Source organism: Vidua macroura, chromosome 20, assembly GCF_024509145.1.
Source record: "Vidua macroura isolate BioBank_ID:100142 chromosome 20, ASM2450914v1, whole genome shotgun sequence".
Classification (NCBI taxonomy): domain Eukaryota; kingdom Metazoa; phylum Chordata; class Aves; order Passeriformes; family Viduidae; genus Vidua; species Vidua macroura.
In genome coordinates, this window is record NC_071590.1 from 3,492,743 (window position 1) to 3,514,138 (window position 21,396).

The following is a 21,396-nucleotide window of genomic DNA, read 5'->3' on the forward strand; positions in this document are numbered from 1 at the left end:
GGACATGAGAATCTTGGAGGTCTTTCCCAAGCTAAATGATTCTGTGATTGTGCCTTTGAGCAGGGCTGGGTACTGTTGCCCCCAGCAATGCAGAGTGATCCCCATGGGTCCATGCTGTGCTTGTCCAGGGTCTGGCATGTCCCAGCAGCATGGCAATGGCAGGCAGGGCTCAACCCAGGGCACTGCCATGGCCTCCAGGCTTTCTAGGCACAAGTAGTGCAAGGAGGGTGCTGCCAGCCTCCCAGGGTATCTTCTTGGGGCTGGAAGCTGTGCTTAGGTAGGCTGGATGAGGGATGCCTCTGGTCCACTCCCCTGGGGATGTGTCACCTGCTGCCACCTGCCTCCTTTGTGCTCTGTCACGCTCTCTGCAGCAGCTTTTGGGCTGGAAATGCTTTTGGGCTGGTTGGAGGTGCAGGAGGTGCTTCCCTGCTGCAGGGGTAGCAGGGCTCTCCCTCTGATGGAGCCCTCAGCTCCCTGTCTCCTTCTCTTCCCTCCCAGCACTCCACCCTGTCCCGCAAGTTCGTGGAGGTGATGTCCGAGTACAACGCCACGCAGACTGACTACCGGGAGCGCTGCAAGGGCAGGATCCAGAGGCAGCTGGAGATCAGTGAGTAACCCTGCCATGGGACACAGCTGTGCTGTGTGTGCCAGGGGGCACGTCCTGCACTGCCTCCCAATGGATCAGAGCTGCTCCCACAGCCCAGCAGAGTTCCTGGGAAAACCTGGGATGCACAGGAGCCTCTGGGAGCGGCTGGACCACGGCTCCTGTGGGAGATGGACCTGGGGTGGGACCTTGAGTTTCAGTGGCAACGTGCATCCAGCAAAGTGCATCCCAAAATGCTGCAGAGAGAGCACAGGCATCGCAAGGAGAGGGATTTCTTCTGTGTTTGCAGCTAATTTTTAATTCAAAGAAGCTCGTGGGAATTCCTGATTCCTGTGTGTACTTCCTCAGGGCGCTCTTCTTCAGGATGAACTAAGCTAAACATGAAAACAGAGAAGGAAGTTCTTGAGATGGGAGCACTCTCTGCTCCTGATGGTCTCCCTTGCACAGGAAGAGCAGGAGCCTCAGTGCTGCCTCAGGCACCTCTCTGCGCCCAGCCATTATGTTGTGGTCAAGGGTGGACCTCAGGTGACACCTCTGAGGCTGGTGACACCTCACCCAGGTGACACTACTGTGGCACTGAGATCTCTGAGTCATCCAGAGCCCATCACTTAGGAGCAGTCCAGTCCTTCCTCTCTGTAGAAACACTCTCCTTATGGTTCTTCTGGGCAGTCAGTGATACCTGGATAGTTTAGAGCAAAGGAGTTATCTCCCAGCAAAGAGGAACCAAGTAATTAGGGGAATAATCAAGGGGGAAGCCAGGGCATGCAGAGATTAAAGGAGATTTTTGCAAATAATCTCACTTCCAGACATGTTGTGGGGTTTGTCATCAGGATGGAAGGCTCTGAACTTAGTCCTCCTTTTTTCCTAACAACCAAGTGGATGTTTTTCTTTCCTCCAACAACTCACTGTGAATAATGACAGTAGATCTGTGAGTCAGTCTGGTGTCCTTGGTGGTCACCTGTGGGAATGTGCTTCATTAGTCTGGGAATCTGGGTGCTGTGGGGTGTGGGAATTTCTGTGGAGGGCTGGAAGGAGACACAGCTGTGCAAGCCTTAACCTTAGTTCAGATTAGTCTTTCTGATGTCTAATACTAACAGGCTGCATGGGAAGGCTGACTGACACGAGGCTCAACAAGAGCTTGCCAGTTTGCTGTAAAGCAGCATGTGTCACTGCTCCAGCTGCCTGACTCATCCCTCAGCCAACATCACCCTGCAGTGACAGCTGAGGAGTGGCTTGTCATGTGAACAGGAATTTAAGGTATCCCCGTGCCTCCCTCTGAGAGAGGAGGTTTGGAAGGACTCAGCCTTGTCCTTGATTGGATGCAGACCTGAAAGAAATCTTCCTCTTGTTTTCCTACTGAATTCTGGGAGGGCTCTGCTGCTCTGCTTAAATCCTGAAGATACATGGTTATTCTTGTGTCTGCTCTGTCCATCCTGCCAGGTTGTCAGTGCCTGACAGAGCCTGGTGGGTGTGGGGAAAGGGCTGCTCAGGAGTCTCCATGGAGCAGTGTGTGGTGTAGGGGAGGTGCCCCAGTTCCTGATAGCAAGGGACTCTTGTTCCCTTCAGGATGGAGGTGTGGAGGAGTGTGGGAGATAAGTGCATTTCTCATTGCTACAGAAGAGGTGCAGAGCTGAGATGGGGCTGTGCTGGGGAAGGACAGCCCTATGCACAGCCCTTTGCCAGAGCTGGATTCCCCCATCAGGCCAGTGGAGAATATTTCCTGGCAAAAAGACTCATCCAAAGGAACAGCTTATGGATGTTTTACCAGGAGTGCTGCCTGGGCAGGGGCTCTGCTTGGCCTGGGGTGTCCCAGGCAGGGCCTTCAGCCCCAGCTGCTTCTGCACAGGCTCTTTGGGACAGAGCTCAGCTGGGATGTGGCGACTGCACAGATCTCCACAACATCCTCAGCTCTCGTTTCCTGCTGAGGAGTCCAGAGTTAGAAAGTGGTGGGAGCAGGAACTTCTCAGTTGCTCAGGTGCTCTGGGCAGGCTCCCCAGTACCAGCAAGTTTCTCCATCCTCACCACATCTGGCTCTGCAAGTAGGACAGTGGCAGAGTTGGTGATGTAGAGTCACTGCCCCAGGCCGTAGCCACCCCCTGGGGCTCCCCACAGCCCTCTCATGATCTGTTCCCTTCTCCTTGTGTAGGCACTGCTGTGTCTGTGTGTGCCAGAGGTTGTGCTGTGTAACCATCAGCATCACACTGCCCACCAGGAGCAGCTCTGAGGGCATGAAGTGTACAGGGTTCTGTAGCTGAATCCTTCTCGTCCTGATACCAGCATGGGCAGTGCCAGACCTGTCTGAGTTGGGTGATGACAGCCAAGTGGGCCAGTCACTCGTACCTGTTCCCTCACAAGCAGGTGGACAGGACAGCGTTATCCATCTCTCCATGAATTGTATGGATTTGTGTCTACTAAGAGCTCAAAAGCCAGCTCCAGGCAGAGGATCCCAGCCTTGGAAAGGTGCCTTGTCCTCAGTGTGAGCCCCAGCTGTGGCTCTGCAGGTGCCTGTGCAGCCCTGCTGCTGGGAGGAGGGATGCTGCCAGCCCAGGAGATGCTGCCAGCCTGAAGAGCCCAGCTGAGCCCTGATTTGGCCATGGCACATTGGACTCCTTCAGCCCTGAGCTGCCTTCCCTATTTATAAACCTTCTGCAGGCAGAATTGGACAAACTGGCAGCCAGTGTCAGCTGGGCTGTGGGACTGAGCTGTGGCACCAGAAGCTTCCCTGGGAGCTTCCCCCACACCCTAACACGGTTGCTCTGCCCCATCCCCTGGGATCTGGTCCATGGGGGTGGTCATTCTGTCCAGCAGGGCATTACAGGGCTGAGGACTGTGCCTTGAGGTGGGAAGTCTCCTCAGTGGCTTCACGTCCACCTGTCCCAGAGTTTCCAGTGGCTCTGCAGTGACCTGGGCACTGTCTCTTGCTGTTCTCTCCCTGCCAGCTTAGGGCTGAGTTTGCTTCTCCAGCTTCCTCCGTGCTCTGGGCTTGTCTTGTTGGCAGAGCTGCTTCTCCCCAAGAAACTTTAATTGCTAGAGATGCCAAGTAAGAGGCAGATGTACTCTGGAGCTCTCTGGGGAGGCAAGGTTCAATTCTCAGGATTTTCCAGTGTTTCACCAAATTTTGGGGCAGGAGTGTTCCCCCAGGCTCTTCTCCCTTGGTGCTACCTTGCAGTGGCTCCATCCTTTCACTCCCATTTTTGGCTGTGCCATGGCCCTGTGGAAAAGTGAGCAGCAGATCAGGCAGGTACCCAGGACACTTGGAGCTGATTTTACTGCTGTGGAGGAGCTAGTGGCAGACCAGGAAGCCAAACCATGAAGCCCAGTTAGGAGGCAGTGGCCTTCCTGGGAAGTCCTCTGAGGTCCTGCAGGTTGGTTGTATGGTTTGGCAGGTGCTGTACTGGGTGGTGGGGGGTGAGATGCAGTCTCCATGCCCCAGGCTTGGCTCAGCATTAAAGCAAGTTCTTCCTGAGCAGCTGTGGCCCTTGGCCAGGCCAGCACTGCCTGTCCAGGTGTTAATCCATGCAATGCCTTTGCTCTCATCCTTCACCTCGATGCAGCTTTTGCCATCCCTGTGCTCTGCATTAGGGGGAGTGAGGCAGCAGGAAGGATAGGATGAGAACATATATCCCACATCCCATCCCAGCCCATGAGAGATGTGGCATCTCCTGGAGCCCTTCAGGACTGCCTCGAGGGCTGGCATTTGGCAGAGCAAGCAGCTCTCCATGGACAGCACCTGGCATGCTCCCCCTCATCACTGAGCCAGTGACTGCTCAGAGCTGGGCACATCATCAGGAGGGTTTGTAAATTTGTTTGCTTGGTCCCTTGTTCTCCCTTTCTGGGAGCAGGGCGGTGTCAGCCCAGAGCGAGGAGCCAACAGCAGGAAAAGCTGGCAAGGGTTGTCGTGGGTCATCCTTGGTGGCAGTGATGCTCTGTCACTCTAAAGCATGTAATGGTGTCTGGAAATGGACTGTGGACCCTTCTCCTCCTGGGGACCCTTCTCCTCTGAGGACCCTTCTTGGAGCTGGGGTAGGTGGGGAGCTTGACTGATCCTGAAATCCCTGAGTACACAGGTGACAAAGCTCAGGCCTCACATCTGTGAACCCCCTCAGGTTATTATGTGACTCAAAACAGCAGCTTCTCAGGGCTTTGGGGTCACTACCAGGTCATAGTTGTCTAGACCAGCCTCACACGGAGCTCCAGCCTCTGCCCACGTGTCTGAGAGCTCTGCTCTGCCCCATTTCTCCCACTCTGAGGTGCCCTGGACTCATCCTGGAGGATGCTGTTGTCCTTTCAGTACCACTGGCTGCAGGCAGCATGTCACAGGGGAGCATCTACAGGCCCCAGCCCTGCTCTGCAGGTTTTGGTTCCATCAAGCCTGGTGGAGTCTCTCCATTAGCTGTTCCTGCCTGACTGCCCTGTTCACACCAGTGGGGTGTCACTTGCCCTGTCTCAGGTGACCTGCTCCCCCTCCCCATCCCACTGGGCAGCCCCAGTGCCCTCCCCAGCATCTTCATCTGTTTGGCTGTAATTCCATGTGTCCCACATGGCTGCTAGCCCAAGAAATTCACTGCAGCTAATGCAGGGGTCAGTGCCACCATGGAGGGATCAGCCTCTCTCTCCGCTGTATGGGGCGGGGAAGGGAAGGAACCACATGGTATGGGTGAATTGTTTTTAGAAGAACCATAGGGCTGGAGGCCCCCAGAGATATGGAGAGTTTTTCCACAGGGGGAAGGACAGAGCCTGGCTTCTGTCACACAGCAGCTGGGGCAAAACCTGGGCAGTCCAGCTGAGCCCAGTGTCCTCATGGTGTTGAACTGGCTGGGACAGGGTTTGTCCAGAACGTGCCTGCTTGTGGCTTCTTCCCCATCCCTCCTCCTTCACAGACACCGTGGGTGCTGCTGGCTGCTGGTCCCTTAGCACTGCTCCCTGCTCTGCAGTAATGCTTGCTGTGTCCAGGAGGGACAGGTGGGCATTCCTATGTGAGCTCAGCCAAGCTGGCAGCTTGATGGCCTTAAAATGTGGGGTGTCAGAGCCCGGCTGTGAGAGGGCAGCCCCTCAAACTGCCCTGTGTGCTCTTGGGGCTGAAAGCTTTGCTCTTTTCCACTCGTGGGAGAATTACCCTGGAGCCAGCAGAGCCCTGTGGTAGGGCTGTGGCACCTGTGGTGGGGACGGGGGGCTGACCTGTGTTGTGTGGTTGCAGCTGGCAGGACCACCACCAGCGAGGAGCTGGAGGACATGCTGGAGAGCGGCAACCCGGCCATCTTCTCCTCTGGGGTAAGCACTGCCACCAGCTGCAGCTGAGCCAGCCCCCAGCCCAGGGGATGGGCTACTGGACATGCTGCCACAGTGGCCTCAGTACGAGAGTAATGAACACAGCCCATGCAGGAGGGGGCCTAGGGGCTCAGGGCTGGCCTGAGGATCTGTTGGAGCAGTCTGGATCCAACAAACTGCAAACTGCCTGGCCTGGGTGGTTGGAGGGGCTCTGTAGCTCCTGCTCATCCCTCTCTTGGTGCCCCCCGTCCCAGCATGGGAGCTGGGTCTGAGCATGGTGCTCAGTGGACTTATTGTCTCTGCAGATCATCATGGACTCAAACATCACCAAGCAGGCGCTGAACGAGATTGAGACACGGCACAGTGAGATCATCAAACTGGAGAACAGCATCCGAGAGCTGCACGACATGTTCATGGACATGGCCATGCTGGTGGAGAGCCAGGTGGGGAAAAGGTGCAGCCCAGGGGCTCACCTGGAGGGCTTGGAGGGTGATGGGGCTCCCTGTGGTGGGTGGGGAGGCTGGAGAACAGTGCTCCCCTGCCTGGGTGGATGCTGAGAGGGAAAAACCACATCTAGGACCAGCATGGCTCCCAGTGGGGCTGGGCTGGGCTCTCCAGGGCTGGAGCCACCCAGGGTGGCTCTGGCACCTCAGAGCTGGGGTGCTGTGTGTGTGGAGTGGGAGGCTCAGTGAGGGACTCAGAAGGAGGGCAGTGGATGGCTGCCATGCAGGGGGAGGTTTCTTCACCTTCCCTGGAGCACCGGGCCCAGGTGGGTGAGCTCGGGGTGGCCCCTCGGCTGTGCTGCCAGCCCGTGGCACCAGTCCCTTCAGCCAGGCACGTGCTCCTGTGTCTTTGCTCACCCCCCTTCTTGCCCGCCATGCTGCCATGGCCCGAGGAGACGTCGGTGGCAGGTAAAGGCCCACTGCCGAGCCCCGTGGTGCTGCATGCTCTGCTCTGCATGGCTGCTCCTGCATGTCTGCTGCTCATGTGGTGCTGGGATGGCCAGTGGCAGGACGACAAGGGTCACCAGGGCACCGTGGTGTTGGTGGCCTGTCCTGTCTGCAGTGGGGGACATACGTGGGGAATTCATGATTCCATGCCCCGCTTTAAGGGCTGGACAGTGCCAGCATCCTTTTCCTGTGGGTGAGAAGCTCGGAGCTGCTGGCACTGGGAATAGAAGGGCACCGGGCAGGCAGCAGGGCTGGCAGCTCTGCTCTGCTCTGGCATGTCACAGGTGGGAAGAAGCAGCAGCAGTTTTACACAAGACAGGGAGCAGTTGGTGGGGCTCAGTGCTCAGAACCCCTGAGCCCCAAGGTTTGTCCTCCCTGTGCTCTCCAGCATTAGGTTGAGAAATGGGCATTGCAGAGTTGCTGGCTATGAGCCCATGGCTCTGTGCCCTCAATTCCCTCCATGCCATGCAGGAGGACATGGGGCTTCAAACCTCCCACTCCTGCCAACCCTGTCCAGCTGCTGCAGACTTGGCTGTTTCCCTATTCGGTCAGGATGGGGCCAAAGGAGGTGAACAAGGCTGGAGGAGCTCACCCCCACCCATGTCCCCACACCCAGAGGAGCCCCCACTCCCAGCCTACCCCTGCAGCAGGGGCAGAGTGGGGCAGGGGTTCCTGTAGGGCTCTTCAGTCCTGGCTGGCCTTGCTCCAGACCCTCCTGCCTTCGGTGCGGTGCTTGTGCAGATGGGAGTGGTGGTCCCTGGTCCCTGCACGTGTGTGGTTTCCTGGGCATCCCTCACGGTGCTGCTGGCGCTGTCCTTGCTCCCTGCCACGCCTCCTGTTTCAGCAGCATGTGGGGTGGTGCTGGTAGATCCTGTTGTGGCTTTGATGTCACCTGAGATATTGGACAGGTCAGCGCCAGGACTGGGCTGGGAGCTCCCTTGTCCCTCACCCTTGCTTGTCTCCCTGCTGGGATGTGCACAGAGATCCTCTGGGACGGGGCATGCAGTCCAGAGCCCGCACCCCAGGGAACAGCCAGTGCCCGCAGGCAGCTGATGGTGCTTCTCTCTATGCAGGGCTGCTGGCCAGGGCAGCATCCCCCCGGAGCCAGGGAGCAGCAGAGCAGGAAGGAGCTCACGTCTGCGTGCGCGGGGGCGCGCGGGCTGTGTCCTCCTCCTGCAGGGAGAAATGATTGACCGCATCGAGTACAACGTGGAGCACTCGGTGGACTACGTGGAGCGGGCTGTGTCCGACACCAAAAAAGCCGTGAAGTACCAGAGCAAAGCCAGACGGGTGAGTCACGGCTCTGGCCGGGGCCCATCTGCCCCTGCCTGCACTGCTGACACCTCCATCCCAGGCGCAGGGCCCGGCTGGCACCTTGCCTGCCCCAGCTTTGCAGGTGCCCGGGGACTACGTTACCCCACACCACTGGGAGCAGCCCAGGTCCTGAGGGTTGCACAGCTGAGGCAGAGCTCCCAGCACAGACTGTGTGTAAGCTGACAGTGAGCCATAGGGCAGGGGTGCTGCTTGGGGGGAGGGAAAGGGACAAAGTGGACCCCTGGACCAGGCGTGCTGCGAGAGCCACATCCCTTGCGAAAACAAAATAGGGAAAGGTCATGGTTCAGCTCAGACTCTGAGCACAGTGCCAGTGCTCCCAACACCTGATCCCATATCAGCTTGGGGACCTGAAGGCCACCAGCTCAGCTCTGCCAGCCCAAGGCAGAGGCAGGAGCAGGGGTGTCCCTCCCTGCCCAGGACTGCCAGAGCCCTTCTGGCTCCCAGGGTGTTGCTCAGAGCCCATCACGGGCAAAGGGGAACAGGATGGACTGCTGTTCTGAACTCCTGGGTCCATCCTGCCCCAACACTCACCATCCCCTCTCCCCTCTCTCCCTACTGCTGCTGGGACACCTGAGCAGAAGAAGATCATGATCATAATCTGCTGTGTGATCCTGGGCATCGTCATCGCTTCCACCTTCGGCGGCATTTTCGGCTAGACTCACCCCCCAGGACTGTTTGTGTGCGATGGATGGAGCCGCGCGTGCCATGGGGCTGCAGCCACGCCGGAGCAACCCACGCAGCCCTGGAGCCTCCCAGCAGCATTTCAGTTTCTAATGCATGGTTGTTTGTGACGCTGTGTGTGCGGTGCGGTGCGTCTGTGTGGAGGGAGCTCCAGCCCCGGGGCGCAGGCGGGGGGCCGGCGATGGTGATGGGTGCAAGGGGGACCCCGGGGGGGACCCCGAGCTCTCATCACTGCTCCAGGCTGGGTGGCTGGCTGGGACCAGGTGGGGGACAGAAGTGCCCGTGGGCACTGCTGCTCACGGTGTGATGGGCAGTCTGTGTTAGTGGCAGGAGGAGGGAGGGATGATGGGTGTTAGGGGTCCTCGGGAGTACCGTGCCCAGTCAACCTCCCCAGCTTGCCCATCACCTCGAACTCTCATGTCTGTCAGCCGCATCTGTGCTTGCAAACACCTTCCCTTGGGCTGCTTCTCTTTGGGGCCCTTCCCCAGGGGTGTGCTCTGCCCAGCCCTGCCTGGCCAGTGACTGTGTCTGGCTCTGGGGCTCCATCCCTGCCACTCCTCCCGTGGCAGGGCTGTCCCCTCCCTACATGAGCCCTCACCCCAGTAGGGTGCCAAAGGCTGGACGTGCAGGTGGTGGGTGCCTGATGGAGCAGCGTGGAATAAGGCTTGGGGCCATCACAGTTGCCTGGGGACAGGAATAGGGCACATAGGGGCCAGTGCTGCTCCTGGATGCTGGCCTGACAGGGCAGGGTGGCACGGATAGTCTAAGGCCAGTGAATTTCACTGGCTGTTCATTCTGCAGCACAGCCTCATCGCAGTGCTCTCAGCCCTGGCACACGGTGGTCCTGGCTCCTCTTGCCCACAGGCCTGGACTCTGCCTGCCGGGGTTTGGGGCTGTTGCTGATGTCCACAGCTCCTGGCAGCACTCACCTGCAAAGCAGGGCTGCTCCAGCTTTGCTTTTTCATACCCATGGCTGGGGGTTAGAAGCAGTTGGGCTTTCTCCTGTTGTGGTCCCAGGAGTAGCCCTTGCTGCATCCAGCCCCCTGCAAGCGAGGAGTAGCAGCCTTCCTCCTCCTGTATCCAGTCTCGTTCTGAGCAGGCCAGTGCCTGTTTGCCACCTCCTGGCACCCTGCTGCTGCTGGCACCATGCCCTTCTGCCCAGCCATCCAGTGAGGCATCTGCTCTCCGTGGGGTGCTGTGGGACAACCTGGGTGTCCTGTGCCCTCTGCTGTGCCCATGACACAGATGCAGCTGCTGTGGGGGTCTCACTGTCAGCTCAGGGGGGTCCAGTACTGCCATCGCCTGTTTCCCTCAGGTGAGGGACAGGGCTCTGCCCTCACCTTCCTCTGGAGACCCCAGGGCTCTGCTGGCCTGTGCAATGCCAAAGCACCACAGAGGAGTCCCAAGGTAGGCTAGGCTCACTGCCACTCTGGGACAGGGGCTTGCTGTCAGGTGCTGGTAGCAGAAAAGGGACACTTGATGGCAGCCAGTATTCCAGCCTCAGGCAGCATCACCTCCCAGCTCCCACCAGCACCAGGGCAGGGCAGCTCCACAAGCTGGCAGGGTGCTGTGGCTCAGGCACTGGCTGTGTGTGGTGCCTCTGGGTGCAGGAGAAAGGCAGTGGCTGCTGCCACAGAGTGCTGCCTGCCCCAGGGCCAGCCCTGCCCAGCAGCAGCCCTAACATGGCTTTTCTGCCACTGTTACCCGAGGTCCCCCCAGCCAGTCCCTTGCTGCATGCAGCTGCCCTTGGGAAGTGGCTCCAGCCTGGTTCCCCACACTGCCCAGTCAAAGCCCTCGGGGTGCAGCCATGGGAACATCCCAGACCAGAGCCCCCTTCTTTCACAGTCCCACACCACTGATGTGAGCTCCAGCACTGCAGCCTGTGTGCACTGAAGGGCTTGGGGCACCAGGACCATGCAGGCAGGGCTAGGAGGCAGGCAAGGGCAGGGTCTCTGCTCCAGGGGGACATGTCTGGCTGCAGGAAAAGGGAGTGGCCATGCTTCTGTCTCAGCAGCTCCCTGCCACTGCCGTCCATGCTTACTCTGCCAGGCCAGCAAGAGCCCCAGGACCCCTCCAGGAAGCAATAACACTGGGCAGGCAGGAAAGCCCTCCTCCCAGGCTGCTGCCTGCAGCCATGCTCCTGCCCTGCAGCCATGCCAACTGCTAGCACAAGGTGACTTTTTTTTTCTTCCAGGCAACGGCTTTAGTGGCACAAGCTCACCTGACATCAGGGCTGTGGCACCCCTGCCAAGGCACAAGGCCAGGAACTGCCCCAGGGGGAATTCTTGGCCCTTGCTTCTTGTTGGCACCACCACTGCCAGCAGCCCCCACAGCAGCAGAAGTCAGATGGGGCCAGTCAGGGCTGCTGTCACTTTGCTGGGATCCTGGGGGCAGCAGCAGTGCTGGGCTCCAAAGCAAGGGAGATGAGGAGCAGGCTGCCACTGCTGCCCCACAGGCAGGCTCACACTGTCCTCGCTGTGAGGGGAGGGTGTTTTGGTGCAATAATTACCCCTGCACTACGGGAAGCCCCATTGAGTTCCTTTTCACCTACCTGTCGTTGCATGTACAGACCAAATCACCAAGTGTGGATGTGCTTTGGGAAGATGTTTCACCTTTTCTTTCCAGCCCCCAACCTGCACCTGCTTGTCCTTTGGGTTCCACCACCTCTGTTCCAAGTGCCACCCGCCCTCCCCATGCCGGGAGCGTGTTGATGCAGTATTCCATGAGCAGTGTGGGGCACGCACAGCTTGCACTCGAACTGGGGATTGGGGTTTTTTTGTAATTAATGTACTTGAAGGCTTTCCAAGCCCCCCGTGGAGTTCTACTGTTGCTGTACTGTGAGCTAAGTGTCCTTGTTTTCTATGTGGATCTTGACCCTGGCTTGCTCTGTCTCACTGGGCTGGATGACACTGTATGTTGCCTCTCTTCTCCTTCCCTCTTTTCCTTCCTGCTAGCATTCCTTTCTTCTCCCAAGGCTTTGGGTGCAAAACAGCTTCCCATTTTGTGGAATTTTTATGTAGAATAAACATTTGTAACTGTAAAGCTCCGGGTGGCACCTCTCCTTGTTTCAAGGGAAGGGAAGAGGTGATGGGGGGCCCAGTCACCTTGGAAGCACTAAAGCAAACAGGGTGGGCTTGGTGCCAAGCACCAACAGGAGTAAATGGCTACTGGAGTAACACTTGTGCCAGCAGCAACTTTGTCCTCATGGGTCTAGTGTGGATCCTCTGCAGGCAGAGGGGAAGCTGGCAGGGAACTTGGTACCATCTTCCCACCTCAGTACTCCCAGCACCAAGGGCAGGACGCAGGACACCAGCAAACACTTCAACTCTTTGACTCTTTAGTGAGGAACTGGATATCACATCCTGGCTTACCTGGAGCTCAGCTGGCTCACTACACTCGGGAAGATAAGTGATGGCACTGTAGAGCACTGCCCAGCAGCAGTGCCAGAGCACTGTCTGCACCTTCACCAGGGAAACAGGCCTGGAAGCTTTGCTGTTTGGCAGTACCTGAGCCAGTTTGTACCTTTAAGAGCCACAATGAGCAGTCCCAGCAAGTCCCCAGGCATGGGATGCCATCTGTGCCATCCACAGGAGGCTCTCTGGAGACACCCACATGCCACCTTGCGTGCCAGCAGTGTCCAGAGCAGTTCAGAAGCGAGGACGGCGCTTCCGCCCCGTGTATTTTGTGTCTGCTCGCACCTCCCTGTGGGAAAAGCAGGGAACAGCTCAGCACCACCTGCAGGCCCCTTCGGGAGGGGAAGGGAGCGGGTTTGTGGCAGGAGGTTGGACAGGTGACAGCAGGCCAGCCCAGCCTCTGAGGCAGGACTCAGCTGGACTCACTTGCCCTGGCGTCGCCTACGCTCCTTCTTCTCCAGGATCCAGTCCCGGCTTTTCTTCACAGACTTGCCCTTGGCATTTCTGAACCGTGTCCTGTGGGGAAAGTGGACAGCAGCTGGAGAGAAACTGAGGCATGGGGGCAACATTCCTCTGCCCCAGAGGATTGTCACTCAGAACTGGGTCACAGAAGTAGTGAGTTTCCCTCCCACCACCCTGGGCAACAGGCTCAGCCAGCACTGGGGTAGGTGGCCAAACTCCAAACACACTGGAGGAGGAGGTCGATTCCAGCTCTGGCTCGGAGCTGAGGTATCCTGACCTATGAAATCCAGCAGTCCAGCACACCCCCAGGCCATAACCCATGTCACACCAGCAGCATGCTGCTCTTTGGGATCTCAGGGCATTACAGGCTCATGCACAACCACCATCCCCTTGTCTGCTCTACTCCAAACAAGGCAGACAAAGTCAGGCTTCCTACAACATTCCCAGCTCTGCTACTGCCCTCCAAGACCAGATACCCCTTAGACTAAGTGAGCAGTTAACAGCAATGTAAGAGGCAGGAAAACATGGCACCCACAAGCTCCTGGCAGCCACGACAACTTTCCTCTGGTTTTTGTTTTGTCTCTCCCAATGGCTGCAAGAGGGGCTCCTCCCTGCACCACTGCTGTGGGAAGAGACAGGGCCAGCAGCAGAAACCCCCAGGCCACAGCTAAGACCTGGACAGGATAAAAAAGGAATGCCAGGACTCAGGCACTGCAGCCTGCCTCCATGGCTCCATCATGAGCCCTGTAAACATTCCCTCTCCCACACCACTGCCAGCTGGAGAGCCCAGTGCTGGGCAGAAAGCACATCTGATTGACTGCTCAGCTACAGCTCTAGGGTAAGCACCTACAGCCCCATGGAAGAGTCCTGGGAACTAACTAGTTATGTTCCCTGTGTCCAGGCCCTTGGGAAGATAAAGCAGTTCTCTCCTGGGCTGCTGAGTCCTCCCTGTCCTTTCCCTCCCATTGCTTCTCACACAGCAGCAGTGCGATCCCCAGTAAAGCTCAGCCCCCAAAGGCCCCCACTCCTTGTTGGGGAGGATCTGCAGCCTCACCCCCACATGATACCTCTCATTGGTGAACTTTGCCTGGTGCAGCTCTTCACTGGCACATTCGGTACCAAGGCCCTGGAAAGCAAAATTGGGAAGTTGTGTTCTCCTCTGGACCAGGCACAGCCCATCAAATCTAAGGGGAATGCAGGGAACTGCAAGGGGAAGGACCAGAGCAGGAACAAACTGGTCTTCCAGAAATTGTGGCAAAAAAAGGCAGATATCAGAAGAACAGCTTTAAGGAGGGAAGGGTTAGATTGGATATGGAAAGAAATTCTTCCCTATGAGGGTGGGGAGGCCCTGGCACAGGGTGCCCAGAGCAGCTATGGCTGCCCCTGGATCCCTGGCAGTGCCCAAGGCCAAGTTGGGCAGGGCTTGGAGCAGCCTGGTATAGTGGAAGGTGTCCCTGCCCATGGCAGGGAGTGGAACAAGATGAGTGGTAAGGTCCCTTCCAACCCAAACCAGTCTATGATTCTATGAGAGCAGGGCTTGGTGACTGGCAGAACATGTATAAATGAAGTCACATCTGCACACAGAGCTGTTTGGCTCCCACACTGCCCACAGCTCCTCCACATCATCCAGGACAGCAGCTCTGCTGCCTCATGGAGGCCCTCACCTTTGGTAATGTGCCAGATGTCCCAACAAAGAGACAGAGGAAGAACCTGAAAGAACAAGAATAAGGAGCATGAACATGGGATTCAGAATGCAAGTCTCAGTCCCCAAGCAAGACTGAGATGGTTTATAACAGAGTCAGATCTAAGCTTTAACCTCTGTCCAGAACTGTATAATGGGAGACAGAACAGCTCAGGGGAAGGGAAAAATTAAAAAAAAAAAAAAAAATCACTGCTAAACCCAGGCTTCACCCCAAACACACACAGAGATCCAGGACTCACTTCTTGGCTTTGGCACTGTTGGGGTAATCCACCACCATTCCCCCTGTAAATCCAGCTCTCATGGCTTGGGCTGTGATGAGCTCCAGCTGGGAAAAGCAGCAGGTGCAAAGTTAATTAGCAGTCATCCCCCAGGAAAGCCCAAGAGGACTCTCTCTGGGAGTACCACACCTGACTGGGCATTCCCAAGAGGGACTGCTCTTCCTCCTGCTAAGCTCTTGCACCTATCTCCTGGTTCTGCAGTCCCATCCAGGCACCAATTCCCTGCCTTTGTTGGTTCTCCCTGCTCCTCAGTCTAGCCTGGGTTAGCTGGCACAGTAGACTCTCCAGGAGAGGGATACTGGGCTGGATTTTCCAGCCCTGAGTTAAGCCAGTCTTCAAACCCACACTCACAACCTGTCCCACCACTTCAATTTTAAGGCTCAGCCCAAAACAATCCCTGAAACAACAGATCCTGTACAAGGTATCCTCCTTACAGGTTATTTTTTGGGGCTCCTGAAGAGCTTTAGAAGTGGCAGGCAGGACAGAGACACTGCCATGATGTGGAAGAACATGATGCATTCAGAGCCCCAAACAGTAAATTCTTGCTCTGCCTGTACCCCCTCCAGCTGACTGATGGGCTGTACCTGCTCTGAGCTCTCAGGGTACAACTGCAGCACAGCTCGGGATCCTCGGGCCTGCAGGAAACAGAGCTGATCAAACACCTGTCCAGTGCAGGTAACCCCTCTGGGCCACCCCAGCCCAGCCCAGGACACGAGCTCCCTCCTCCCCAAAACCTCCAGGACAAAGCTCCCAGGAGAGCTGCTCAGCCCACAGAGCCAGTGAGGCACAGAGGGAACACCAGGTATCCCAGAAACATGAACTGTTAAGTTTGGAAAAGACCACCAAGACCATCAAATCCAACCTTGATGAGAAGCAGCACCAGGCAAGGCAGGCAGTGGCTGCTCCTGCCAGTCCTGCTTCAGAGCAGCATTTACTGAAAACAACCTGAGTTGAAGTACCTTGCTAAAAAGCAAGGACATGAGAGCAGCAGAGACTTGGCAGGTAGAGGGTGGCACTTACCAGGGCAGTGTAAAGAGTGGAGAAGAATCTGTAGAGGCGTTTGGGGGGGCTGTGTGACTTCTTGTCAGCATTACAGAGCCACTGCACTGCAGAAATACTGAGAAGGAAAAGAAGACCCTCAGGACAGAGTCATTGGTTCCTTCACAGAGCTTGCCACCTCCCTTTGAGCTGAATTCCTGCACTAGACATGTGCTGGGCCTCAGGTAAATTAAATAAATTCGTCTGTGTTGTTTTGCCTTCTGTTTCACAGCTACACAAACCCCTCTGGAGGCTCACTAAGCCAAAACATAACAAGGTGCATAAGTTAAAGGACAAAAGCACCACCAAGCATCCCCTCTAGTCCAAGTGCTCAAATCCTAAAATGACAGAATGCTTTGGGTTGGAAGGGACCTTAAAGCTCAGCTTGTTCCAGCCCTTGCTGTGGGCAGCCACAGCTGCTCTGGGCACCCTGTGCTAGGGCCTCCCCACCCTCACAGGGAAGAATTTCTTCTCTGTATCTCACCTGAATTTCCCCCCTTTCAGCTTGAACCCCTTACTCCTGGTCCAATCATTAGCGTTTCTGAGGAACTCTGAGGGACACAGAGCTCATCTGTGTCCCTTGCCTGGCCAAGCAGGTTTTCCCAAGGAGCAATCTAAAACAGAGCTTTTGGCTCAGCAATGGACAGCCCTTGCTTCTTCCCAGCTGTTCTCTAAGCAGGTAAGTCCTCCTGTCCCCTTCATCCCAAAGCCAAGCACCAAACCTTGATCCAGGGACTGACTTTTCTAAGCTGTGTCCCTTCTATTTTGTTCTCCTCCTCTGAGCAAGTCTCAGCCACCCTGACAATATCCCCAGTTTTACTTTCTTTCCTTCAACAAAATTCCCAGCTCACCAGCACAAAAGGACAAGCATTGGGAAACAGCTGTCACAAGCTGCTTCTAACACGCAGAATTTTGGAGGTTTGTCCTGGAGTGATGGAGCCAAGTTGCACAGAGCAAAGAGAGCGGCTGACAAGGCCAGTACCTCTCACCTGTGACTGACCAGGTGTGCACCATGGGTGCTGTGCAGCTCTGGGGGTGTCAGGAGAGCTCAGCCACACAGACTCACCTGATACAGCCATCAAACATGCCAGGCCTGAAGGGAATGCCATGACCCACATCTGCCAGGAGAAGGTCTCCTTCCACCTCCCTCTCCAGGGCCACATCTGCACAGAACACAGCACAGCTCAGGCAAGCAGCTGCCACCCTTGGGGCCTCCGAGGGTCTACTCAGGGGAGGTTGTGCTCACCCAGCATGGCAGGGCTGATGTCCATGCCAATCCAGTAGTGACCCTCCTCAGAGATGTAATCCCCACTCAGCCCTGAGCCGCAGCTAGAGGGAGGAAGGGGGGAGTGCTGGGCTCACGGGGCTGGTCTGAGGCTGTGCTGGCCACACACCCCAACCTTACAGCAGCCTGTCCCTCTTCTGCAGCCCACAGAAGACACTGCTGCTGTGGGACCTGGCCACCCCCTTGCCCCGCGCACCCCTCCGGCCCCAGATATGACACGGAAGCGGCAGAGCCCCGCTCACCCCACGTCCAGGAGGAGGCACGCACGGTCCTCGGGCAGCCCCAGCAGCTCCACGGCGCGCTCCGACATCTGTGACTGGATCTCCACCATGCGGGAGCTGAGGCACGGCAGAGCGTGGGCGGCGGGCGACAACCCCCGCACAGCGCGCTCCCGTCAGGGCCGGAGACCCCTCGGCTCCCGGCAGGATCCCAGCCCCGCTCCCCGCCGGGGCCGGGCCCCCAGCTCTCACGGCAGGGCCCCCACCAGTCCCGGCGGGATCCAGGACCAACCCCCCACCCCCGCTGGGTCCCCCCGCTGCCCGCCCCATGCCGAGACCCCTCCCCGCCCCAACACAGCCCGCGCCCGTCCCGCAGCGATGCTCCCGCCGTACTTCTGCGTGTACTTCCGCGCCTCGGCCTCATCGTAGAACTGTAAAGAGAGAGCGGCGGGCGCCGTGAGGCCCGGTACCCCCAGCGGAGCCCGGTACCCCCACAGCGGAGCCCGGTACCCCCACAGCGGAGCCCGGTTCCCCCAGCGGAGCCCGGTACCCCCCAGCGGAGCCCGGTTCCCCAGCGGAGCCCGGTACCCCCACAGCGGAGCCCGGTTCCCCCCAGAAGGAGCCCGGTTCCCCCCAGAAGGAGCCCGGTTCCCCCCAGAAGGAGCCCGGTACCCCCACAGCGGAGCCCGGTTCCCCCAGAGCGGAGCCCGGTTCCTCACAGCGGAGCCCGGATCCCCCAGCGGAGCCCGGTACCCCCCACAGCGGAGCCCAGTTCCCCAGCGGAGCTCGGTTCCCCCCAGCGGAGCCCGGTTCCCCAGCGGAGCCCGCTGCCCTCCGTCGCCGCTCACCAGCTCGGGCGGCCCGCGGTGCTCGGGCCGGCGGCCGCTGCCCGCCATGCTGCGCCTGCGTGACGTCACTGCCCGGCGACCCGGCCGAGTGTCCGTTGCGTCACTTTGGCGCGGCGCGGCGCGCAGCAGGGCGGGCGGGCGCTGAGGCCGCCCTGGAGCCGGCCATGCTCGGGCGGCTGCGGCGGCTCCTCCCCGCGGCCCCGCGGCCCGGCTGCGCCCCGCCGCCGTCCCGGGCCGCGCAGACGGGCGGTGCTGGAGCCCCGCGGCCGCGCCGCGACCTCTACGAGGTGCTGGGGGTCCCGTCCACGGCGACGGCGGCGCAGATCAAGACGGCGTACTACGAGCAGTCGTTCCGGTACCACCCCGACCGCAACGCCGGCAGCGCGGCCGCGGCCGCGCGCTTCGCCGCCGTCAGCGAGGCTTACCGGGTGCTCGGCAGCGCCGCGCTGCGCCGCAAGTACGACCGCGGGCTGCTGAGCGCCGAGGAGCTGCGCGACGCGCCCCGGCCCCCGGGCCGCCCTCCTGCCGCCGCCTCGCCGCCGCCCCGCGCCCCCCGCCGCCCGCTCGGGGCCCGTCCCGACACCCTTCGACTTCGACGCCTTCTACCGCGCGCACTACGGGGAGCAGCTGCTGCGGGAGCAGCTGCAGCGGGCGCGGCGGGAGCAGCTGCGCCTCCGGCGGGAGGAGTCCGCGGCACAGGGACGCCTTCGGATCCTCTCCGATCTCTCCATCGGGCTCCTCTTCTTCCTGGGGGTTGCTCTCCTCTACGGCCTCAAGTGACGGCGGGGCCGTGGCGGGGCTGGGCAGCCCCCGGGGTGCCCCGCAGCTGCACAGGGTCACCTGGGGCCTGGCAGCGGGCTGGGGGCGTGCCTGCGACATTGCACTCTGCCAGCGTGACCTTCAGGGACAGGAAACGACCAGCAGGCTTCATGGGCTGTGAGCTGGCCCCTGTGCCGGCGTGACCTTCAGACACACAGTGCCCCTGGCTGGCGCAGGGTGTGGGTTCTGGATACCCTCTGTGGGCACAGCCTGGGCAGGCCGTGCTGTGCCACCGAGTGTGACCTTGCAGAGGTGGTGCAGGAGCTCTGGATGTGCCCCATCAGCCAGTACCACCTGCACAGTGCCTGACAAGTGAGCACAGTTGCTGCACTCTGGACTGGCATGTGTCCCCTCCTGTGGCACAGCTGTGTCACCTTGGTGTGCCTGCAGAGATTAAAGGCTGTCAGAGGTTCTGTGTGCTCTGTGTGTTCAGGGCTGCACTCACTGGTGGCTCTGGTTTCTGCTGGTCCCAGAGCTGTGCTGGTACAACATCTCTGGGGAGCTCCTGACATCCCAGCTGCATCAGCCTGCTCAGAATGGCAGGTACAGGAGTCTTAGAGCCAGACTTGAGACATTAAACCCGAGCCCACGGTGGCTTATGCCCTGGTCAGGGTGTGACATTGCCTGGAGGTGTGCGAAAGCACTTTGGTGTCTGAAGTCCTCTGTCCTGTCTAGGGCCTGCCAGGAACTTCAGACAAGCCCCTCCCTCTGAGGTTTTTGGCTGAGGTGCACCTGTGAGCACCAAGTGCTGTTCTCTGTTTTACACGTGTCTGAGCATCATTTGCACAAAAGTATTTGCCTCTTTAAATGCTGAAGTGTTTTAAGGACTAAAGATTGTATTTCTCAGAACCTTTTCTCTGTCCTTGGGTGAAGGTTCACCTGTGCTGTGCTGCTGCTACCTGAGCTGAGGGAGAGAAGCTTCATGGCAGTGGCCTGAGCATGCTAAAGACTGTGTGGGACAGTGGGTTTGCTGTCAGTGGGGTGAGCAGGAGCCCAACCCTCGTTCCCTCATCACCCAGACCCTGGGTTGTGTTTTGTCCCAGCACAAGAATGTTACAAGTGAATGCCCTGTCTTTTCCACTGTGGATTTCTGTGATCCTGCTCAGAGCCTGAGGCAGTGGCACAGCAGGGACCACCGTGCCTGCTGGCTGTGCAGGATTGCTCTCTGCCTGCTCTCAGAAGCCTTGTGCCACCTCCAGCTGCACGCCAGAGGCTGCTGCATGCTTGGACTAAGCTCAGCCCAGGGCAGAGTGAGCTTTCCAGGGTCCTCACTGGGTGCCAGTCTGTCCCTTCACCTGGGATCACAGCACTGGATGTCATTGTGGCAGACACAGGAGCCTGGTGTGCCCTGGCTGCAGAGGGAAACTGCAGCTGTGGCTCTGGCACCTGCTGATGCATTTTCATGCTCATCTTCATTCTGTAAAGCAAATCAATCCAAAGATCAGAGGTAGCTTTTTGGGCAGAATTTGGCAGGAAACTCTACTTTCCAGGCTGGAAAAGCCAGCCATGTCCATGGCACTAGGGAGCACTCTTCTAGCTCCCACCCAAACAGGAGGTTTGGCAGTTCCTGCTGCTGGTTCTTCCTCTTCCTCCTCAGGTCTCTGTGATGTATCTTGAAGATTAAAGACATCCAGCCATAAATTGGTGACAAAATGACACATCTTTCTTTTGGGTGGGCCTGGGTAGTAAATATTCCATGCAGTTGCTGGAAAACAGGGGTGAGGGACAGGCAGGTGTTTCACACCCTGACTTCAGCCAGTGAAGAAGAGGGCAGGGAGGGGAGTTCTGTTTGCCTTGCTGGGAAGGGGTGGGCATGCAGCCTGCAGACAGCAGGGCAGGGTGGCCTCTGGGCCACCATGGCCATCCTTGCTGCTGCTGGAGGTCCTGTTCTGTGCTGCCTGACACCCAGGGGTGGCTGTGCCCTGGTGACATCCCCTGTGCTCTGCACTCACCTGCTGCATGGACAGAGGAGTGTGCCCTAAAACTCTCCAGTGTCACCTTTACTCTCGTCAGGCCTGACTGCTCCTCTGCTCTGGGAAGGATTTCAGGAGCTTGGGCAGCAAGTGGCTGGAGCTGGGCCAAGTGCACCGACTGCCTACCAGCTCCCAGCATACCACTGTCCTGCCCCTTTTTCTCCTTGTGTCAACAGTGTCATTGTATTCTTCCTGTTCCCCAGCTGTTTCCTTGATGGAGAGGTGCCAGGAGCAAGTGGGTTTCATGCTGCTCTCCTTTAGGCAGGTGAGCACAGCCTGTGTGGATGCCAGGGGTGGATGGTGGCAGGGGCCACCATCCACAGGATGGGAAGATGAGCAGAGAATAAAGCTCAGTAATTCCCTGTGGCCTTTACATCTCAGGAACCAGGATGCATCCTTGGGGACAATGACACACAGGGGGGGTGTTCCTGTGAGAACAGGAGCCCCCCTTCCTGCAGCTGGGGCAAGGCAGCCATCAGCAGGGGTCACAGCAGAGAACAGCTTCTACTCCCAGGTCCTTTT

The 21,396-nt window shown here is 58.4% G+C and overlaps 2 protein-coding genes across 3 annotated transcripts in view; one reads left to right on the plus strand and one right to left on the minus strand.

Moving 5' to 3' along the window:
- Window positions 1-11,880, plus strand: part of STX1A (syntaxin 1A) — a 71,278-nt gene extending 59,398 nt beyond the window's left edge. Inside the window, exons 6-10 of the mRNA XM_053995282.1 lie at window positions 499-607; window positions 5,802-5,875; window positions 6,178-6,315; window positions 8,002-8,112; window positions 8,736-11,880. Of these exons, the coding sequence (XP_053851257.1) occupies window positions 499-607; window positions 5,802-5,875; window positions 6,178-6,315; window positions 8,002-8,112; window positions 8,736-8,813 (510 nt within the window). The 3' untranslated portion in view covers window positions 8,814-11,880. The remainder of the gene's footprint in view (window positions 1-498; window positions 608-5,801; window positions 5,876-6,177; window positions 6,316-8,001; window positions 8,113-8,735) is intronic.
- Window positions 11,881-12,158: 278 nt separating this feature from the next.
- Window positions 12,159-18,234, minus strand: BUD23 (BUD23 rRNA methyltransferase and ribosome maturation factor). 2 transcript variants are annotated; one of them, XM_053995283.1, is made up of 12 exons: window positions 18,083-18,229; window positions 17,628-17,665; window positions 17,259-17,354; window positions 16,978-17,060; window positions 16,798-16,894; window positions 15,714-15,810; window positions 15,278-15,328; window positions 14,655-14,740; window positions 14,378-14,423; window positions 13,781-13,839; window positions 12,678-12,767; window positions 12,159-12,540 (listed from the first exon to the last, which is right to left on the minus strand). In XM_053995283.1, the coding sequence occupies exons 1-12, from the start codon at window positions 18,128-18,130 to the stop codon at window positions 12,486-12,488; spliced, it is 846 nt and encodes a 281-aa protein (XP_053851258.1). In that variant the 5' UTR covers window positions 18,131-18,229; the 3' UTR covers window positions 12,159-12,485. The 2 variants fall into 2 exon arrangements, with proteins under 2 accessions (XP_053851258.1, XP_053851259.1); XM_053995284.1 differs by lacking the exon at window positions 13,781-13,839 and having other exon boundaries at window positions 18,083-18,234.
- Window positions 18,235-21,396: the final 3,162 nt, after the last annotated feature.

What these genes read in the sequence shown, in the direction of transcription:
- BUD23 (XM_053995283.1), bottom strand. Translation starts at nt 18,130, where the DNA reads ATGGCGGGCAGCGGCCGCCGGCCCGAGCACCGCGGGCCGCCCGAGCTG. An exon ending in CATCAGCCCTGCCATGCTGG is followed by an intron (nt 16,895 to 16,977) that starts GTGAGCACAACC and finishes TGTTCTGTGCAG; the next exon opens with ATGTGGCCCTGGAGAGGGAG. An exon ending in CATCTGGCACATTACCAAAG is followed by an intron (nt 13,840 to 14,377) that starts GTGAGGGCCTCC and finishes TTTGCTTTCCAG; the next exon opens with GGCCTTGGTACCGAATGTGC.